General features: G+C 46.3%; 1 protein-coding gene across 1 annotated transcript in view; it reads left to right on the top strand.

The window, feature by feature from the left end:
- LOC136836491 (alkylated DNA repair protein alkB homolog 8) overlaps positions 1 to 22,683 on the top strand; it is a 101,676-nt gene that overhangs the window by 64,814 nt on the left and 14,179 nt on the right. Inside the window, exons 8-9 of the mRNA XM_067100824.1 lie at positions 247 to 401; positions 977 to 1,066. Coding sequence (XP_066956925.1) covers positions 247 to 401; positions 977 to 1,066 — 245 coding nt within the window. The remainder of the gene's footprint in view (positions 1 to 246; positions 402 to 976; positions 1,067 to 22,683) is intronic.

The following is a 22,683-nucleotide window of genomic DNA, read 5'->3' as shown; positions in this document are numbered from 1 at the left end:
ATGACCTCACAACAGTTTTCCTTTTGTAAAGACAAATTGATCAATGATTGTTTCAGTATGAAAACATTTAAAAATGGTGAAAGTATATAACCATTTTTTACAGAAATATTGGAACTGACTGATGAAGATGTAATATATGTGCACAGTTCCATCTATACCTTTTCATACATGCTTGATTAACAAAAGTAGTGCCATTATTAACCCTTATCCCTCTCTCACATTCTGTTTTACTTTAATATCTCTTAGGTAAATATCATGAGAGAGGGGAAGATCCTGCTATATCAGACATGAATGGGGAAGATGCATCAAGATTAGAGAAGGAACATGTTCTAATGGTTTATGACCAAATCGCAAACCATTTTAGTGACACAAGACATAAACCCTGGCCTCAGGTCTTAGAGGTATGTTTCCCTTCATATAGCTCTTTCTAGGCAGAGTTTTCCAGAAGGGCTTACTTTATACAGTATGTCTTTTATGAGTAAGTCCAGCCCAGTGAAAGTCTGTGATTGTGACTCATTGGTTTGATTAGATTATTTTAAGTCTCAGTTTTGTGAGAGAGAGAGAAGCTCATAGACATTTATTGTTCATATAAATTTGTGTAATGTGTGCAGTAAGTGTAGTAATAATGTAAGAAAAGTTCATAAAGATTCTTTAATCATATAAATTTTTCAAATCTTTTGTGGCTGAAATGGTTAGTATTCATTTCTTAGTGCATTATTTCATGTTATATAGATTTTTTACATACTGGTTCTGTTTTAAAACTAATCAAAAATGGTTTAAGGTTAGATAAAGTTGGCACAGCTTCGACTAACATTACCTCTCAGACAAGTATCATTATTTTATCTGTTGTGCAGCCAAGCACTAGAGCTTCACAGAGTGACTGGTATATGGAAGTATACCACGTAGAATTATTGTGATTGCTTCTGCAGTGGTTAATTAGAGACGATAATTTTAGTAATTTTTTATTGATTTTCAGTTTGTTGCCTCCTTATCGCCAGGCTCCTTTCTCCTGGATGTGGGATGTGGAAATGGGAAATACCTTGGCCATAACAAATCAATATTTGAGGTACAGTTATTTTTTAGTGCAGTTATGCCTTAACTAATCTAACATTAATGAGACCGAGGTATCTCAGATTAGTGAAAATTTTGAGTGAAAGGATTTTTCATATAAGTAACTTACCAAGTCATAGCTATAGTTCTAACTCGCGCAGCAGCCTTTATTTAAAAAATCGTGGTAGCACTTCGATAGCTTAGTGTAGGTGACAAGCTCTGCCCACCAGCGGGAGTACTGGAAGTGAATTAGCAGAAAACCTCATTCTGTTTCTGCCGGCCCATGAGTAACATTTGGGGTTTGCTGAAGCTTTGGTTTCCTGATTTTATATGAGTAACTTACCAAGTAATTACTGTACATTGGTATTAGTTTCACTTGCCCGGCAGTTAAGATATTGAAATTCGCCGGTCACGTTATTTTGTTTTGGGTAGGTGACTTGTCCTGCCCATCTTTGGGGAAAGAGAAGAACAACTAGCAAAAGAGCTTTAATTTGTTTCTGCTGGCTGATGGCTGTACACCAGTTATTAGCAGCAGCTTTGTTTTGGAATTCGTTATTTTTTTTATTGTCCTTTCATCAATTAGTGAAGTATTCTTGCATTGGCAGCCTTGCGACTTACTTAGATAGTGTTAGGTTTCTCTTTGAAACATTATTGATTGAATTTATAACTTTTTTCCCGATTGTGACTTTTAGTTGACTTGTTTTCTTCGTAATGTCAGACTCAACTTCAACTAGCTTTAGGTATTGCAGCAAAGGCTGCAATACTCGTTTGGCTAAAGAATCCTACGGTTCACATACGATTTGCACAGATTGTTGGGGCCAGGTATGTTCAGTTGATTTGAGATGTAAGGAGTGTTCAGACTGGGACAGTAAGAAGTGGAAGACTTTGAGGTCACATTTGAAAAAACTGGCGAGGGATAAAAAGAGGAAGACGATGGCTAGACAGATTAGTAAGTCTTTAACTAGCCAGGAATTTCTTAATTCTAATGGTAATGTTAATGTCGATGTTGATGTTCTGGTGACATCTGTGAATCTTGTTTCCAGTTCTCCATTGTTCCACCCTCTCCTTTACCTGGCTCTCTTGCTTCCGAACCCAACCCATTGCCAGCTTTGAATTGAAGATTGATAACAGGTTCAAATTAATAATGGAATCCATTGCCCAGTTAGCATCTTCAGTGAAAGTCCCAGTGCTAGTGAAGTGTTAGTGGAGGAGGTGGCTGCTCGTCCTGTCGATTCTCGTATGCAAAGGTTAATGTCATACACCCCTAAACCTGGGAGGAGTCAAACTGGTAGCCCAAGGGAGGTAGATGGGGTCTGCCCACAGGTAGTTGCCCCCTCTGTTGAACCTGTTGCTGAATCCCAGGTTGTAGCCAAGTGCCACTGGAAAGGGCATCCTGGGATGTGCATCGTCTTATGTCAAGTTCGGATGAGTCTAGTCCCAGAGCCAGTGGTGCTTTGTGGACGAATCGTGTCCTCTGAAAAGATGTGCGGTGGATGTGTTGCGTTCTCCTCCGATGCCTTGTAAAAGATTCAAGGAACCTGTGCATGTCCCTCGTCCGCCCTGTAGTCATTGGGATAGTCCGGAGAGTTTTTCTTCACTTCCCCCTTTGGTGGAGAGTCAGAGTTTGGCTCCCAAAAGCTCTGCTTCATGTAAGCGTTCCTCATCTTCCAAGGTGTCTTCTCACGAGTGGCCTCCTGCACCTGAGCTCCTTGCAGTTTCTGAAGTTTCCTTTGGGGTTGAGCACCTGGTATCACCTGAGCACCTGAGAATGTCAAAGTGCCCGAACCTTCAGTGGCTTCCATGTGTCCAACAGTTACTGAGCTCCCATCAGCTCCTGAACGCCGATCTTCGACCGATCATCTAGTTTCTGCTGTCGGCCTCTCAGCTCAGCCTTCTAGGTTGGGGCTCGCCGTGTTCAGCGCCCAGCGCCTCTTCTGTGCAGCCCGACTTCCTTTCTTCAGGCTAAGCCTGCCAGTAGTACCCAGGTGCCCACAGCTGTGGACCCTATTCAAAGCAAGCTGGACAGCATTTTGAGCCTTCTCAAGAAGGCTCCATCAGCTCCTCAACCACCAGACTTGGCCTTTTCTCCTGTATCCTCTGACGAGGAAGATGATGTTCTAGTTCAGGACACTCATCCATCACCTTATGCATCTCTATTAAGGTATCCCCTTGTTACCTTTCTGAGTTTCTTTTCTCCAGCACCCCTGTCTTTGCCTGCTTCTGCCTTTTCAATGGAATCGCAGACTACTGAATCTGCGAAGTTGCCCAAGTTGTGCTTTCTTCCTCAGTGAAGAAAGCCTTGAGTGAAGTTGATGGATGTTAGGGGAGAGGAGGGATCAAAGAAGAGCCATCTTCAGTTTTCCTCCTTCCAGGTTATCTAAGAGGAGATGTTTATTGTATGCCACGGGGGAAGCCCCATCCCTGAGAGTTTCTGCCTCCTCCCAGGGGGACTTCTCCGGGTTGATAGACTCGTCCTGAAGATCTGCATTTTCTTCAGCAAAGATTATGTTCAACGCTTCAGAGTTAGCCCATCTTCTTAAGAACTTGTTCAAAGTTTTCGAAGTTTTGAGCTTCCTTGACTGGGCGGTGAGCGCTCTGGCTGTAATATCAAGGACTGTTCAGTTTTGCCCAAAAATAGTGCTATGGACTGGCTAGGAGTACTCTCATGTATCTACAAGGGTATCTGGGATGGCTCCCAAGAGTTGGCTTCCCTTTATACAATGGGAGTATGAAAAAAAGAGAGAACTGTGGTGTTCTTATACCTCTAAGGGAGTTACTCCCTCGCAGAAGTCGTTACTCCTGTTTTCCCCTCTTGACCATCACCATTTGTTCCCGCAGGCCACAGTACTGGGGATAGCATCAGATCTCCAAAAGAAGAGCACCCAGGATCTTTTGACCCAGTCCCTCTTGGCAAGGAGATGTCCGCCTTGTCTAGGACAGTCTCTCCTCTGCAGATGCTGGGCCATTTTGTGGCAGCAGGAAGAGAGCTATTCTAGATCCCATCTAGTGGCCATTTCTGCTTCATGTGCCATTAAGAAGTCCTCAACTAGAGCCTCCCGTAAGTGAGAACTGTATCCTTCGACTCCAGTAGGAGCAAACTCTTTCTCTTCTGGGAGATGAGGGAGAAAAGGGCCAGAACCTTGATCGTAAATGTCCTGAGGGAATGTTACACTATCCCTTTCAAGGAAAAGCCTCCTTTGGTCAGCACACCAGTAGTATCGACAGCCTACTCCGTATGCTCGAAGAGTTTTTTTTGGCCCTCTCAGAGGAAGTTTTGTCCCCCCTTATAAAGGGGACGATAAGAGTTAATCGAGAACATGAACTCCCCAGGGTTCTACAACCATCTCTTTGTGGTGCCCAAGGCGTCAGGAGGCCGGAGGCCTGTTCTGGATGTCAGCACCCTGAATGTCTTCATCCAGGAGACAAAGTTCAGGATAGAGACAAACGAAACCATCCTGTCATCCATTCGCCAGGGAGATTGGATGACATTCTTCGATATGCAGGACTTATACATGCACATTCATATACTGTACATCCGGACTCAAGGAAGCATCCCAGGTTTGTATACAAGAAGAGAGTGTTCCAGTTGTGTGCTCTGTGATTCAGTCTGTCGATGGCTCCACAAGTTTTTACCAGAGTTCTCACTCCCCTCGCAAAATGTCTCCATATGATGGGAATCAAGATCTCCGTTCATCTAGACAGTTGGCCCCTTCAGTCTCAGTCGAGAGAAGTGTTCAGAGGACCTTCGAGGACCCTTCCCCGGCCCAGGATCTTGTCTTAATGAGCAACATGCAGAAATCTCAGCTGACTTCTTCTCAACAGATTCTATCATTTAGGGATGATGATAGATTCTCGAATATTCAGGTTTCTCCAATCCCTGAAGAGAGTAGAATCTTGTCTGAGGACAGTAAACAAGTTTTTCTCTTGAAAACTTTTCTGCCAACGAATGGATGAGCCTTCTGGGAATGTTATCATCTATAGAGTCATTCTCCTGGGCAGACTACATATGAGACCCCAAAGTTTTTCTTAAGGATCAGTTGGGACAGGAAGAATCACCAGACACGCTTGTGTTCCCCTGACTCCGAGATAAAAAGAGATCTGTTCTGGTGAAGTTTTGAAAGAAGACTGTCGGAAGGGAAGTCTCTTCTTCCTCTGAGCCCCAACCTAGACTTCTACTCAGAAGCATCAGATCTAGGTTGGGGAGCTCTTCTAGGAAGCCAGGAAGTCTCCAGGACATGGTCCCCAGATCAGAGAAACTGGCATATAAATGTCAAAGAATTGAAAACAATTCATCTAGGGCTGCAGTTCTTCAGTCAGAAGTGTCCAGCAAGACAGTGGCAGTTCACTCAGACAGAATGACTGCCCTGTCTTGCATCAAGAATCAAGGGGGAACGCACTCAATTCTCCCTATACGAAACAGTGAGAGACCTTCTTTTTGGGGTGAACCAAAATCACACCAAACTTCTGACATGTCTCATTCAAGGGGAACTAAGCATTCTGGCAGGCAAATTGAGCTGCCAGCAGCGGGTTTAACCCTCTGTGGGTAAAACCTGGATCCATTAGCATGGGCAACAGATGCCGTGCTTTCAGGACTGGTCAAACAAGGACCTCTGTGCCTTCCTGCCTCTCAGTATGATGAAGCAGCATGAAACAAATTTGGACTCATCAGAATGTATGGATGGTTTAGTAACCTGATTTTGGCTATCAAAGGAGTGGTTTCCGGACGTCCTCGACCTGCTGGTGGACTTCCCAAGACTGGTACCTCAAAAACCTTATATACTCAGACAGCCTCGATTCAGGCAGTTCCATGGGTTCCGCTGGTCTTCAAGACCTAAATTTCATAATCAGTCAATCAATCAATTAGGAATTGTTCATTTGGCCCTGACAGGTTACAAACTGTCAGGAAGCTCCTAGGAAGAAAGGGTTTTCAAGACACTACTGTTCCGCTTCCGAGTTTATATCTGCACTATGCCCTTTAGGCCATTTGTGTTCAATTTCTCATCTCTAGGATGAATTTTACCAATCAGCTTCACAAGCCATTGCCAAGTGTAGACAGCAGTCCTCCGACAGAGTATATTAGGCTAAATGGGCAGTATTTCAAGCTTGGTGCAGAAGGGACAGTTTCTTGCTGTAGTGGAAATGGCAGATTTTCTGCTATATTTGAAAACTTCTAGGAGCCTGTCTACTTCCATGACCAAAGGTTATAGGGCCATATTAAGCTGTCTTCCAACACAGGGGAGTAGATCTTTCCTCAAATCAGGACTTGTCGGATCTCATTAAATCTTTTGACACCACAAAACAGAAGGAGGTAACAGTAGTCCCATGAAACTTAGATGTAGTTCTTAAATGGTTTTCCTGCCCTTGATTTGAGCCTATGCGCTCAATTTCATTAAGGGACTTAACTAAGAAACCCTTTTCCTAGTAGCCTTGGCAACAGCAAAATGGGTGAGTGAAATTCATGCGATGGATAGAGAGTTGGCTTCTCCCAAGGGAATGCTCTCTGCTCCTTTTCCTTGGGGTTTTGTAGCCAAAGATGAGACACTTTCTAAGCCCTGGCCTCATTCTTTTTTTTTTATAATTAAGTCTGTCAGAAATATTAGGTCCAGGTTAAGAGAGAGCTGTGTGTCCTGTGAGAGCTCTAAAGTATTATCTACACAGAGGGGCAGAACAGTGTATTGTCAAGGTTCTGAGGGAGGGCTTCTCCATTTCATTCATGGAGAGTCCTCCTTTGGTCCTTTCTCCTATCATTTTGACGGCCTTCCCAAGAGGCTTGGGAGAACATTTGTCCCTTTTGGAGGAAGCCTCCTTTCTCCTTTGAAAGAGAGTTGTAGAAGTTGAGGGCATCAACTCAGAGGGCTTCAACTACTGCTACCATCTGTTTGTGGTCCCCAAATCATCAGGGTTTGGAGACCAGTCCTCAACGTAAGCATCCTCGATCTCTTTGTCTGGCAGACAAAGTTCAGATGGAGATGAACCAGTCAGTCCTTTCATCCATTCATCAGGGCGATTGGATGATACCTTGGATATGCAGGAAGCATGCTTCCACTTTCTCTTCCATCCAGACTCTGTGAAGTATCTAAGGTTCTTCTTCCAGGACACTCTCTCAGGTGCCCCACGTTAGCATACACTCTCTCAGGTGCCCCACGTTAGCATCTAAAACATCTGTTTCCTCCTGGAGTGCTTGGCGCCACCCGATCCCCCGGCGCCAGCTAAATCTCCAGTTTTGGGCCCTTTGCTTTGGCCTCCTTATGGCACCTCAAGCATTCACTTGAGTCCTTGCTCTTCTAGCAAATGACTTCATTTAGTAGGCATTAACGTCAGTCTGTGTCATGGACAACTTGCCTCTTCAATCCCCTTCTTCGAGAAGAGTGCACGGCGACATGAACATCTCCCCTTCAGGGACTGGGAATTATCATCTACCTCAGAAGTCCCAGTTGACCCCTGCAGAGTTCCTCATTTGGGGATGAGTCTCAGCTCTCGAATCCTTTTTCTGAATTTCCGTCCGCCAAGAGAATTGCCAGCTGCCTTCAGACAGTCCACAAGTTTCTAGCTCATTCGTTTTGCTCGGCCCATTGGTGGATGAGCCTACTGGGGACTCTGTCGTCCATCAAGACATTCATCAAGTTAGGCAAACTTCTCATGAGAGTTTTGCAACTCTTACTGTACGCCAACTGGGACAGAGAAACACAGGACAGCTATGTGTTTCCCATAAACCCGGTAATCAAGTTGGATCGGCATGGTGGCAGTCCGAACGTAGACTTTCGAAAAGAAAGCCCTTCATTCTCTTAACCCAGACTTAGACTTTTGTTTAGACTCCTCGGTTCTAGGTTGAGGAATCTTCTTGGGCTACACCTTTCCACCCATCAACATGGTGAGGAAAGTGCTGAGTGTCTTGGGCTCATCTGCAATGTTACGATGATTCTCATAGTTCACTTCTGTTACATAAAAGGGATTTTGACAAAGGAAAATCAAAATCCCTTTTCTGAGCTCGTCCCTGTGTCAGCCGGTGAAATATCCATCCAGCACATATTTCAGGTAAATTCTTTGCTAAATATACCAGAGAAAAAGCTATCAGGAATGCTGGGGTTTTACTCCCCAGATCGATCATCTATAATAAAATAGACGCCGGTATAGGTAAGGGTGAGTGATTGCTGTCACTGCCACAGGACCGCACTCTGAAGATATCCCAATGACAAAATCCCGAATGTGGGAGCTGATCCAGCGCCATACTCACCCGCCCGCTGACGACCCCAGCGCCATCTGAACTCATTCCAGGGCTAGCACCTCCCCCACAAGCTTGGTATGCCTACTTGGGGAGGGAAACCTAGATCTGGGGTGTCACTGGGTGACACAGGCCTCCTTCAGAAATAGATTTTCCTTGTCAAAATCCCTTTCTGAGCTCGTCCCTGTGTCAGCTGGTGAAATCATAATAGAGAATCATACCAAGTCTTGTGAAAGTCTAAAAGTGACAAACATTTAGGTGATCATGTATAAAAACACCATTATTAAAAATAGTTTTAATTATCCCCAAAATATAATTAAATACTATAGGTATAGCAGAACAACTGAGTTATGACTAGGGATATAATTTTTATACTATAATAAAGGACATGAGGATCAACTATATACATCATTAATACTATAGTGGCGAGGTACTGGACACTAAATAAAATGACAAAACTTATAAGGGTACCTCCGGCCTTAAAACTAAAATCACAGTGAGTATAACATATCACACACTTAAAACTAACAATTTAAGATTGTACATTATAATATTAGGAGCCAGGCTGTGAGGCATGTCTGGTCCAGGAGAAATGGCAGGGCAAATAAATGAGGCAGGCAGGGGGGGAAAGGATAGGGATTAAAGGTTAATTTAAGGTGGAGGGATAATGCTCCCTACAGCCACCGCAGGGAATTTCAGAGCTTCCAGTGATTTCAGATAGTGGCGTTTAAACACTGATGGAGATTTCCAGCCCGTGTACTTCTTTCAGCTCAGCGAAATTCATATTATGAAAATAATTAGTAGAGGTAGCCACCGCTGATATCATGAACCTTAGGGACTGAATCCAAGCTAGCTTGCTTAATAAAGTACAGGATTTGTTGTCTTATAGCCTTTAAAGAAAGTGTTCCACCTTTTTCCTGATAAAAGAGGACCAGACAAACACTGAGAAGTTCTTTGTAAAGGCCCTCAAGGTAGCGACTGGGCATAAGGACAGGTCTTGTGGAAGAGGGACAACCTTCCAGGGGACCACCTATCCTGAGGGTCTTCGTTTTTTGCTAAGAATCTTTGATCTGGGAAAGCAGAACTTCTCCTGACGGGAGGAAAATCTACGCGATTGACACCTCTAGAGAGAGCAGACAGTTCTGAAATTCTGGCACCTGAAGCTTAGACTAATTAGGAACAAGGTCTTCCTTAACAGATTTAAATAAGAACATTGATCGTTATTAATTTGAGGCTAATTTTAGAACATCATTAAGAAACCAGGAAACCATATGTGGACGGGTCACAGGTCTCAAACGAGCATGCTCTAGGAATGGACGAAAAGTATGAATCTGTTAAATCAATCTTAAAGCCATGCAAAAACACCTTTTCAAAGCTGATTTTGCTGTGGTTATAGTGGCCGAGCCAGACCCTTTTCAAACAGTGACCTAAAGAATGATATTGCCAAATTGGCGGTCATGATTTGGGCTTGATTCCTTTAAAAGGACCAACCAACTTTTTAACTGCTGAATCATACTGTCTGAGGGTAGAATCTCTTTATCTGATTCAAGAAACAGAGTATTAATGGGATCAATATCCACCCTCTCTGAGCGGCGAATTTCATAAAGTCCATAAAGCCAGGGCATTCAGAATTTTTAAGGAAGCTGACACAGTCCTTGTTTGCACTATTTGAGTCAGCTGTGGCTTGGGTATCTGATGACACCATAACTTGAGCTCCAGAAGAGGGAACCAATTGCTCTTCGGCCAGTTGGGAGCTACCAAGGCCACTTGGCCTTTAATGACCTGAGCTTGTGCAACACCTTCATCAGTAGGTTTATTACGGAAACAGATATATTTTCTGCCCATTGTTCCAGTCTATGGACATTGCATCCGTGGAGTGAGCTTGAGGGTCCAGGTTGGGAGCAACATAACAAGGGAGTTTGTGATTGCTCTCCGTGGCAAACAAGTCCACCTGAAGGCCCGGAACCTGACGGCAGATCCGCTTTGAAAGAAGCCTTGTCCAGGGACCATTCTGACTCCAGCGGAGTTGTTCTGGACAGGGAGTCTGCACAACATTCGACTTGCCAGATGGGTAGCTGACAGGTGCCAGCCGTGTTTCTCCGCTAGTGAGAAGATGGCTATCATCACTTCTGGTTTATCCGGCTTGATTTGGAACCCCTCTGTTTATGCAATGTACTACTACCGCTGTCCAACACCAGCCTGATATGAACCTGGCTAAGGGCGCTAAGTTTTTTCAGGGTTAGAAACACTGCCATCGCTTCCAAAAATGTTTATATGGAACTGACGGAACATTGTGGGACCATGTACTCCTGTACTTCCTTTTCTTTTGGTGAATATCCTCCCAGCCGCTTAAACTGGCCTGTGTGGATTATTAGAACTGGAGGGGGAATTGAAGGGGAACTGACTTTGAGAGACCCTTGACTGTGACCACTGCCGGAGTCTTTTTCCTTGAGCACTTGAGAACTAATGACACCTTGTCCCTGAGTTTGATATTGGCTCGTCTTCGCTACACTCTATTTATGTCTTTCAGCTTTGCTTTTAGAGCAGGTCTGTTACAGATGCGAACTGAAGAGAACCCAAGATTCTTTTCATGCTCAAGCAGAGGCTTTCCTGTTTTTGAGGAATTGCCTGCGGCTTTGGCTATCTCCCTTCGTTTGGCTGGTGGAATAGACAGTTTGTGTGAGACCAGGTCCCACTGGATGCCTAGCCACTGAAATCGAGCCGAGTTAGGCGGACTGCGCTCCTGTTTATCTGAAATCCTAAGATTCCAGAAACTCGATCACTATGGTCGTGAGCTCCGCACTTTCGACGCTGATGCCCAAATTATCCAATCGGCCCAGGTATGCGGCTAGCGATATCCCCGGGACCGTGAACTGTTGTACTCACCGCTTCCGCCAGCTTCGTAAAGATTCTGGTGCTATGTTGAGTCTGAATGGCATGACCCGAAACGAGTAGGCCTGTTTCAGTCTGAAACCTAGAAGGAGAGAGAAGTTCCGTGCAATCGGGACGATAATATGCGCTGAAAGATCTATAGAGGTGGTGACAACTCCACGAGGAAGTAGAGTCCGCACCTGCGCGATTGTAAGGCATGCAAATTTGTCGCATTGTATATAAAGATTGAAACGCGACAGATCCAGGATTACTCTTTGTTGACTGGAGTTTTTCTTGGGAACACTTAACAGCCTGCCTTGAAATTTCAGGTGTCTCTACTTTCTTTATGGCCTCTTTAGGAGTAATTCCGGCCGCAAAGTCCCGCAGAGCTTTGGAAGACGGTTGATGAAATCTGGTCAAAGGGGAGGTCCTTGATCCAACTCCAGCCCAAACCTTTGGAGACTATACTGTGGGCCCATGGACTGAAGGTCCACCGGTCCCTGAACAGATAAAGTCTGTCGCCCACCTGATCGTTTCACTGGGAGGGTGCAGGCTTGCCTCCCTTCTACCGCGCCTCCTCTTCCCTGGGAGAGGGGTTGCAAGGCAGCCTTGCCTCTGAAGGAGGCTCGCCTAGTCCTCTGCGCCCTATTAAGACCCGAAACGACCTCTGGCCCTCATAAGAAGGGAAGCTAAATACTGAGACGCGCAAAGAAGGAGCGGCAAGAGAGTGCTGAGCTGGCTGCACCAGCACGAACTGTTGGGGTTGGGCCTTCGAGGTAGAAGGCTGGCAAATTGCTTGAGACAGGTACAGCCTGGACAACAGCCTGCTGGTGTTGTCTCCTGTGCTCTTGTATCTTTTACCAGGTCTACTCTGAGGGCCGATTTGACTCGGGGTCTTCCGCTTTAGTTAGCGGGGATACCAGCGGAGCGCAGACTCTGATTTGCCCTGGTTGCCTCCCAGGACGTTGTTGACTTCTTCTTCCGGGAAGATATTAGCCCCCAGAAGGAACTTTTCGCGAGCTTATTAGGGCCTCATGTCTGATGGTAGCGTCGTGAAGATGCATTTGCGCAATTCATCCGCTACCATAAAGTCAAACAAGTCCGCCTGAAATCCCGCCAATAGGGACTTCGTTAGACTTGGAAGAGTTGCTCCTCCGAACGTCACAGCGTTGCTTCCGCCAGGCAGTGAGTTCAGTGATCGCTCAGCCGACACCTAGCCTCAAACTCTGCTTTCAGGAGTATCCGCAATTTGGGAAGCTGTTCGCTGAATAGGTTAGATGCACACCCGGTCCAGCTTACCTGGCGAAAAAGTGGCCGGGCATTTTCCAAAACTCATCGCTCCGGGAAGATCAAAGAGGTGGACTGCCTCCCAGAGCTGAGGCAACGCTTACCCGCCGAGCATGCCTGGGCCGTCGCAAGGGCTACCTTAGCCATGCAGGGGGTCAGGATCTTGTCACCCAAAGAGAACATTGTGAAGTTGCCCTTGAAGGGGGTCAACTGTGTTCTCCGCCTGCCACTTCATTAAAGGAGCGATCAAGGTAGACTGCGCCTGGTCCCTGGGAAGATTACTGTCCCTTCGGACCTTATCCGACCTCACCCAAGCTTCATCTGGGTCAGCCTGGCGGTTCTGCAGGGGGCAGCAGATGAGGAGGAAAGAATTCAACTCCTCGAGTCGCGCTGCGTTTGACCCTCGATGGTAGGGGTATCTTCATGCCGGGGGAGCACAGTGAAGGGCAAAACGCCATGGATTTCCTTTGTCAAATGGAGGAGGGCGGAGGCATCTGAATGGGATAATGCACTGCGGACCCACCGAGCGCATGAACCCGGAGAGCATACTCTCCTGGCTCTGCAGCCTCCGACGCTTACTCAGCTTAGCATCAACCTCCGTAGAAAAAATCTTTTGCAAGAGCATCCCTGCAAACGCCCGATCAAAGGCAGGCTGGAAGCAGGAGGGCTAGTTTAGCTGCTCGAACCCACACTTAGCTGAGGGAGTGGCCTGCCTGCGGAAGCCACCGGACTATCATCCTGCTTCACCGGAGGGGAAGGGGGTTGCTTTATGCGGAAGTCGACTTATAGCCCTTCGCTTTCCAAGTCTTCTTCAACTTGGGGACAGTGGATTGCGCCTCATCCTCAAAAAGAGAAGACTTATGAAATCCCCTGAAAAGAAGCGGTGGAAGAAGTGGAATCAAAAAGAGAGCCCGCCCTCACTGCCTCACTTACCTCCCCACCTACCTCCTGGTCCTGTTCCGTATTCATAGGCTCCAGGTCGAGATCTATGGCCGCTACTTCCTCCGACACCGCCACAGAGGGCTTTCGCCCTGGAGAGGCTGGGTTTCACCCGGATCTGCTCGATGACAGGAGCAGCGACTCACCGCAGGGACAGCCGCTTGAGATCCGGGCGCCGGGTGAGAGTAAGTTCGGATGTTCTCGCCGAGAACATACGGTTTCCCGGGACGGAACATTTCTCCTGAAACCCAGCCACCCAGGCTCGAAGAGAACCTAAGGCCACTCCGGGAAGCTTCAGCTGGCCTGGAAGAGAGGAGGGACCTAACGACCGAGCGCTTGCCAGAGATATATAAGTCATATATTAAGCCCATAACGTAAATAAAACAAGTGGAGGATACCAGGTAAACTAAAGGCAGTAACTATAAGCTTACCGACTGTCCTGACACGCCAGAAGAGCTTAAGCAAACCTCACAACCGTCCGGTGCCACACGATGAGGGTCATCCAGCCGGACTGCACAGCCCGCATGGGAGCGACAGACGATGTGTCCATAGGGCTGGTGCAGCACTGCAGAGCACCTGGCTCTCACAACGAACAGTCTGTAAGTGTAACGGTATATGAACCTACTAATATAAGGACCTTAAACTATAGTAGGTATTGAGTATGTTAAAATAATTTCTGGATCGGGACCCATGTCAGCCGGTGAAATAATCCATTCAGCACTTATTTCTAGGTAATTCCATGCCAGATACCAGAGAAAAAGCTAATGTAAAGCTGGGGTTACTACTCCCAGAGCGAGCTCCAAGAAATGGAGTCGATATGGTAAAGGTGAGATTGTCACACCACGGGACCCTGCCCTATAAAGATTCCTCAATGTCAAAAGTCCCAATGAGAGATGCCGATACAAGCCCATGCACTACTCGCGGACTGCACAATAACAACACTAGTCGCATTCCATTTTAGCACGCGATTTCGTTCACACGTATTTCTTTAGTGTTTTTATTTTATGCTCTATTTTGGCATTTTTATGGCATCCTCGCAAGGTTCTTCTTCAACTACTTGAGTACCAGTGTTTTATTGTTTTTAGGCAATTGAGGCTCCTTATTTTCCTTTTAGTTTAATAATTAAAGGGATTTATAACGCCTGCCTCGATCTCCCTCTCACGACGCCTCATGACCTCTTGGTCTTGGGTCGCATGTTTGTTTTGTGTTATTTATTTGTATCCTTTTTGTTTGGGATATATTCCCAATTAATGATTCCTAACTTAGTGGGTTTGATTAATTTTGTGTTTGTTCTGTACCCTTTACTACGAGAAGTGATGTTTAGCGTTTAGGCTACGAGCTACCCTCTCGCCCATTCGCTATTTTCATGGCTTCATTATGCCTTAATTTTGTCCCTCACTTCTCTTAGCTTTGGGAATCTTATTTTTCATTGGTACTGTTACGGCTTTTTACTTTGTTTTTACAATTTTGTTTATTTTAGAATTTTGTGTTCCTTGCTGGTCAAGTGCTGTCTTGCTGTTTAGGCTACGTGGTTCCCCTCGCCTATTCGCTTATTATTTTGGCTTTATTTTGCCTTATTTTAGACTCTCACTTTCTAAGCTTATGGGAACATGATTTTCATTGGTACATTTAAATTTTGACCTTGTGCTCGGATGCTTTTGAATTTTGTTGATTATTTTGGGTACTTTCATTTAACTGGAGGTCGGCCTTTTCCCTTCACGCTCATGTTGTGTTGGGCCTGCCTATCCTCCTACATGTACCTTATAGAAAATTTTTGTTTTATTATGCACTGGTTATTAGTTAGTCTTTATCCCTCCTAGGCTTCCTTTTGCACGCTCAGTTAGGTTAGCCTAGGGTTGGGCTATAGCACTTTTCTCTTCTGGGAAAAATCGTTGAGGGAGGGGCTATCTCGATCTGTACGTATGAGTTTCATGTCTGTGATCTCGTTCTGTACATTTGTGTTTTATGTCTGGTGCTTCCTTTGTTTGGTTTTGGCTTGATATATTGCCTACGCCCACCCTCTCCCTGTTTCGGCTTTTCACTTAGGCTAATGTTCCCAATAGGTTAAGCTGGAATAGCGAGGGTTTATTTCCATAGCTCATCCTAGTTCAATCCTTCTTGGGTTGTTTACCAAAGGTGACTGGGAGTGCTCTCCCACTCCTGTTCACACTCCTTTTACCGACTATATATATTATTTGTTGTATCGAGAATCCCTTTCCCTTTTTTACCTTTGCTGCTCTCTCCCTTGGTTCGTTTTCAAGGTTTGTTAACTTTCCAAGGCTTGAGAGCAATTTTATCCTTGTTTTGTGCTGTAGCCTACATCCCCTCCTCTGCATTGATTGGTTGTTCCTCGGTGTGTCTGACCTTATCGGTTGGCACCCCTCTGACCTGAGGTGACCGGGAGTGCTCTCCCCACTCCTGTTCACACTCCTTTGCCTTCTTTGCTCTCCTGGCCGAGAGGTTTTTGCCTTCCTCTCCTTTTCTCGCTCTGTCGTGCAACACAGCTCACATAGCGTAGGGGATCTATGAGATCTCTGGCCGCCTGGGGAGTGCTGTCCCACCCTGGTCGCTACTTTGGGTTACCAACCTCCTGGCCTATCCTTCCTCCCTTCCTTTTACGTCGACCAGCTTCTCATGGTGCTTCCTACATGTTCGCATCACTGTTGGGATCCCACAATGAGGCCAGTTAGCGCTTCCACCTGACTGTCTTCTGTTTTATTTTTCTTTCGGCTCCTCTCCGTCTTGCTACTACCTGGTCGGTGTTTCATTATTTTGTTGGACGCTCTTCCTTGCTTACTGCTCCAAGTTATAGTGTTTAGCGGTCGGGCGTTTATTCCCCACTGCTATCACTTCGCTCAGATATCCTCCTCCGGGGTTTTCCTCTGGCTCTGAGTGCGCTCTACTCCCGAACAGTTCATAACCTTCCCACTGTGTTTGTATCCGTCACATTTTGTTAAAACATGGTCGCCCGAATGTTCCGTTGACTCTGTTTTGTGTCTATGAGATTTGTCCTGTTAGCCCGGTTTTCTCTCCGGTTTTTTCCGGGGTTTTCCTGGTCTGACTAGGCGAAGTCGCTGCTACGGGTACTCTGCTCCGCATCCGCTCCAGCATGCCCATTTCTCATACGCCAGCTGGTTTTGTCGCGGTGCAGGAATGCTCGCCATCCTGCAACAAGCCAGCGGTCACGGAGTCTATAGTTCCCATTCCGTGCACAGTCTGGTGTTGAGAATTTATAGTTTGGCACGGAAGGTTGTGAAGTACGCCATGCTCTCCCGAGCAGACTACTTGATGAACCCGTAGGTTTTATATACACCTGTCGGTTTTATCTCCGCCAAACTCGCCTCATATGGCTTATTTTTTGGCCAGAAGGTTGTGAAGTACGCTATGCTTTCTCCGAGCAGGCTACTTGATGAATCAGTAGGTTTTATTTACACCGTCGGTTTTATCTCTGCCAAACGCCGCCATATGGCTTATTATTAGTCGCTTGGCACCGCAGATTGCGTTGTACGCTATGCTCTCTCCGAGCAGGCTACCTGATGAATCCGTAGGTTTCATATACACCTGCCGGTTTTACCCGTCAAACTCTGCCTCATGTGGCTTATTATTAGTCGCTCTTTCGGTGTTTGGGCTCTTCTCCGGCAAGATTCTTGGTGAATCGGGGTTTATATACACCTATCGATTTCCTCCGCCAAACTCCGCTCTCGGCGATTCTCGCGACCGGTAGGTTTTATATACACCTATCGGTTTTCCTTCGCCAAACTCTGCCCTCATATGACTTATTAATAGTTGCTCCGGTCCGTGGGGTCCTAATCTTCTCCTGGGAGGCCGGCCGCACTTTCGTAACTCGCTTTCACACCCTCTAGTCCGGGTCAGCAGCTTCGGGCGAAACGAGTCGGAAATTCCTGTGTCCTTTCGTGACATTTGTAATGTTCCTTTCCTGGCGCCCAGTTCTCAATGTCAGTTGCTGAAGAAGTTGTTGCCCTTTGTTTACCGGAGTCCAAGAGTTGACCCGGTCCTATTAAAATAAATTAACTGTTTACGGAGAGCTTTCTGAAGACGCAGCCTTCAGTCTCAAGCTTCGAACCCAGAACATCGCCCGGAGCGATAAGTTGGTGCGGAATAAGTGAGGCAAACCTTTTAAGTGAGGCAAACTCTTTCCTTTAGGGGATTCGTTAGCTCCTCATCCCTTTTCGACGGTTCCTGGTCTACCGTCCCTGAGGTGAAATCAGTCAAGAAAGACCCTTTAAACCAAGAAGACCCGCCTGGGCCAGCCTTGAGGACGCCTCGGATCTCTAGTCCGGTGTTGTCTACGAGTTAGGCCTCGCTTTCTGAAAGGGACACGCCCAAGCAAAGCAAGGTGGTTACCCTCCTTTCCTTTGTTGCAGACTCTTTTTACTGGTCTCCTTATAAGGAGCTCGATTTAAGGGTCATTGACAACCTATCAAACTATCTAACTATCTATCTACCTCATGGTCCGTGGCCTTCCTTTCCCCAGGAGCTTAAATCCCAAAGAGATTAATCAGGACTCATTATCAACGGATCACCTGTAAAATCCTGCTCCGTTCCGAATTTATCGCCCGACACCTCCACCTCTTTCCCTTCGGTCTGGGGAACCTTTGGCGCCTAACCCTTTATGCCTCCTAGCATGAAGGCACCCTCCTATCGGGTGTGGGCACACGGAGGTTGGCGGAATTGCATTTCTTCCCTTCCGCCTGGTATCCCGTTATCCGGTTTTCCAGACTGGCAGAAGGAGCATGGTATCTATCTGGCAAGATCCCTAAGGGAGCCTCATCTTCCCTAGGGCTGGGCACATCGTCTCCGAATGTAGCCCTCTTATCAACAGGCTTGTTTCGAAAATAAACCGCTGCCACATTTCCGGGAGACAGATATCACAGATAATGCCTCACAATGAATCTTCTAAACTCGGACTACGCTTCTACTTTATTCAGCGTATAGCTCCCTAAGCTTCCGGAGTCAATTCCGGAAGCTGAAACAGGGTGTAAAGACAGGCTTGCCAGGTCCTGAACTCTTTAACTTTAACAGAAACAACGCCTGTGGTATATAATGGCGTTCGTTGTTTCCGTCCTGATAAAAATCTCTTGTCAGGTTTTCTGCAGGTCCCGCTTTATTTCATCAGTCCGGATGGACAGCTGAAAACACATTTTTCGCCAGCCACGCTTCGCCATGAGCCTAAAAGTCTTATGAACAGTTTCACCTGGAGAATTAATCTTTTCCAGGTGGGCGTTGTTACGGCTGTCCGGGCTACTAATGTTAATCAGAGCCTCCGTTCGTCGGTGTCTACCTTACGGGCGGAAACAATCCGGTCTTGTGTGCGGGTTCAGCCAACATCAGCCCCTTGTGACTCCCGTGTCTCTGCCTCCCCATGTGCCTCTGCCGGAGTTTTCTTTGCTTCATACGAAAACCCAAGGAAGGAATTTTCACTAGACATTTGCCAGAGGCACTGAACCTCAGGGTTATCATAGGAGCAGGAAGCATCCTGCTCCTCTCCGAGAAATTGGGAAGGCATACGCTTCAGGGGGCAACCAAGCCTCCTCCCAGTAGTATTTCTCACATGGGTGGAGGCTGTACCATTTTCGGGGCCACTGGAACTTCAGTCCCTGGGCCCAGAGTATAGTTATCAAGGTTCGGGTGGAGCTGACTGTTTGTCCCTCCGATTTTGTGGAATGGCCTGTCAGGCTTTTTCAGTCTGCCAAGGAAGTTCCCTTCCACTGGAAAGTTTTTCCGGCGTGTCCTGTTTATTTTCCTCATTCAATGCGGCAAGTCTCGGTTGCTTACAGTCTTGTAGGTTCGGGATCCTACTGCCCGTGGAGCTGTAACCACCTCTATAGACCTTCCTCACGCTTCCTTTCACATCTTAGTTGCAGGAAGGTTCTATCCCTTCTTGGGATTCAGACTGGGAGCAGGCGACTCCCTTCAGGTTCATGCCCTCTTTGCAGCCCCCAGAATTTTGCCAGTTTGAACAATGCCGAGTTCAACAGCTCCGTATTAGAAGGCTATGCTAGCCGCATATCTAGTTGCCTGGTTTCATTTGGGCACCCAGCGCCGGGAATTGCCTGAGGGTGCTGGTCATTATAATCAGTTTTCTAGAGTCTCTGGCTTTGGCACACAGGAAGGAATCCCACCTGTTTCCGGAGGGTAGCCTCAGTAGTTGTGAATCCAGTGGAAGCGAAAGAGATAGCAAGGGCAACCAAACATTTCATCAACACAAGCATACCTTTCACCGTGCTCCAAGAAAAGGTCTTGTTTCTCTCCAGTTTGCTTCAGTGACGGTTCTCCTTCTGAAGTCAAAGCTGGAGTTTATAACTGGGGTATGGCGGAGTCAGGGACGTGTCTCCCGATTCCTCCTGTTTGAATAGTGGCCTCCGGCCTGAACATCTGTCAAGAGCTTATCAGTCAGTTCCTCTCCAGCTTCCTCCGGCCTCAGTATTCCACACCGTCACCTCTCTGGGCGGGTGGGGTGGATATTTTTGCCCCTTGAAGTACATGGAACTTAGTCGGTCACGTTCGGCAGTTCCATATCAACGCTTTGGAGGGCTGTGGCAGTCTTCCTGTCCTTGGGAAACTTCTTTCCTCCCAAGAGGATTTATTTTACGCTGGTTCTGAACAAAGCAGCAAATAGTGCCGCCTCATGTGAACAAGTGGGTTCGAACTCGAGTTGTATCATTCAGGTTATGGTTCATTCTTCTCCATAACTAACAGTCACAAGTGCCTCTGTCTGCCACTTTCTCGTAGGGGTCCAAAAGGTCACTACATTTTCCCTATCCAGGGCCTCCCCATGGTGTTGGAATAGTCCTTAGATGGAGCGTCATTCAGGTAGTCTTGTGATCTTTTCCTGACCTAGAAGTAGGTCTGTTTGCAACCCAATTCAGCCACAAACTATCAAGCTGCCACGACTGGTATATACTCAGCCTCGTCAGCCTCCTCGGAGTTCTGGTGCCCTGGCTTTTGTAGTCTTTGTGAATTTTACAGTTTAGAGGAAACTGATATTGGTCCTGTTATTACTGTTTTCCTAAAATCAGTCAAGGGATCCTACTCTACTGCAGTATGGTTCTGCAGTTAAAGTAACTAGCACTCTTCACATAGTTTTTGAAGCTACAGTAATGATGCAGCCGCATTGGCCCCGAGGAAAGTGTTTTGTTGGAACCAGACTCACAGGCCCTTAACTTTCAACCCTAAGGTCTGTGTTCGTCTGAGACCAGTACTCCGGCCCACATTCGGTTTCTGGTCTTTGAGTACTGTATCGAGTTAGCTTCTGCAACCAACAATCATCTTGTTCTTACCTTTTCCTTGTTGGGGAAGACCCAAATTTTTAATCAGCATAGCTTCTAGTGCTAGTTTTCCTGTACTGTCTGCTGTCTAGCGGAACCAACCATTTTGGTTTCCCCACTCAGGGGTAGTGTTGCGAATTCCTCACCCTAACTTTCTTTCTATCTGCAGTTGAAGGTCCTCATTTTCAGTGGTCACGTTGGAAAAGTACTCCTTTCACAAGGTCTGTCTCTGTGCCCAGTTTTCTCCTTACAGGCTTTTTTAGACAGGACTCGCAATTTTGTCAGGTCCTCTTTTATTTGAAAAGGGGGTACTGTCATTGTGTCTGCTATTAGGCAGCAAGTGTTTTCTTAATACAAACCTATTCAGGTTCAATTCCAAAGCTCATGCTCTTGACGGTGGCCACTTACATTATTTTCATTACATGAATTTGAGGACCTTACTAATGTTCAGGATGGAATTCTCCCCTAGTTTTCAACGTCTCTATTTAAAGTCTTTAATAGCATAAGAATGATATTTATTTCTCTGTTATTATTTCATCAGGACACGGGTCCCCGATCCAGAAAAAGGATTTTGATAAAGGAAAAATTTATTTCTGGGGAGGCCCGTGTCACCCGGTGACCCACCCCCTGTTTTTCATTCTCTCCTCCCATGGTAAACATCATTCTAGTGGGGTGGGTGCTAACATGGAATGCGACTAGTGTTGCCTTGTGTACAGTCCGCAAGTAGTGCATGGGCTTGTATCGGCACCTCTCGTTGGGACTTTTGACATTGGGAATCTTTATAGGGCAGGGTCCTGTGATTGTGACAATCTCACCCTTTACCATATACGACTCCATTTCTTGAGTTCGCTCTGGGGTAGTAACCCCAGCTTTACATTTAGCTTTTCTCTGGTATCTAGCAAACGGAATTACCTAGAAATAAGTGCTGAATGGATTATTTCACCGGTGACATGGGCCCTCCCCAGAAATAGATTTTTCCTTTGTCAAAATCCTTTCTGGGTTTTCAAACCCAAAAACAAGCGGTAAGGCGGATGGTACAACAAACAGAAACTCCCTCGATCAGCCTACCCCTCCCTCCCTGCCTGGCGACATAGTCGGGAGAAATGGGAGCTAAGACAATGCAAAACCTGTCCTGAATGGCCTAACCCACCGATTGGGCGAGAGGGTTAGGCTAGATCCCCACTTTCTGATAAATATCGTTAAAATTAACCAGTAGGCATATAAGTACCCGTAATATGAATAAATATACAAAATTATAAGGACTTGTGTGCTAAGCGTAGGCTTCTAACTGAGCGAGGCTAACAGGAAGTAGGCAGCCATTAGACTGCACCTGACGCCAGCCCGGATCATAATAAAACCAAATTATTCATGACATCCAATACACCATAGATCAGAAAGCTGACAAAAGAAAGCACCACCCTGGAGAGCGAATCTACTCGAACGAGAGCCTGGTAAACGCTATGAATTAACTACAAGAACCAAAATAAGAGGAGGAAGCCTCCGTGAGGAATAACGCTAATCAAGGTACCAGGACCCGCCTGACATAGATAAACGCCTCCAAAGGGAACTTCTTGAAGGGGAATTATAAAACATGAATAAAATGTGAATGAGAGAAACCCTTGCAGAAACCAGCTGTAAGAGTGTGCTTCAAGGTCATCATGGCTGAGGCGGCGAACGCCGGGGAGCGTCTGATATATGACCCTGTAAATATTAATTTACGGGCCTATAAGAGCCTCACAAGTAGTAAAAACCCCACAAGAAGATGGTACTTAACTTAGACACTGTGAAATTGCTTGACGACATGATGAAATTAATCCAAATTTGGCGAAAAGGGCAGCACAAGAAAAGCTTTCTAAAGTAAGCACGTACAGTATGGAATGAGTTCAGATGGCTTGGGGTCGTCGGGTTGGCGGCGGGTGAGTAGGGCGCTGGATCAGCTCCACATTCCCGGTTTTTGTCATTGGGATATCTTCAGAGTGCGGTCCTGTGGCAGTGACAACAATCACTCACCCTTATCTATACCGA

This window comes from Macrobrachium rosenbergii, chromosome 56 (genome assembly GCF_040412425.1).
Source record: "Macrobrachium rosenbergii isolate ZJJX-2024 chromosome 56, ASM4041242v1, whole genome shotgun sequence".
Taxonomy (NCBI): Eukaryota; Metazoa; Arthropoda; class Malacostraca; order Decapoda; family Palaemonidae; genus Macrobrachium; species Macrobrachium rosenbergii.
This window is presented reverse-complemented; position numbering and strand designations above follow the sequence as displayed.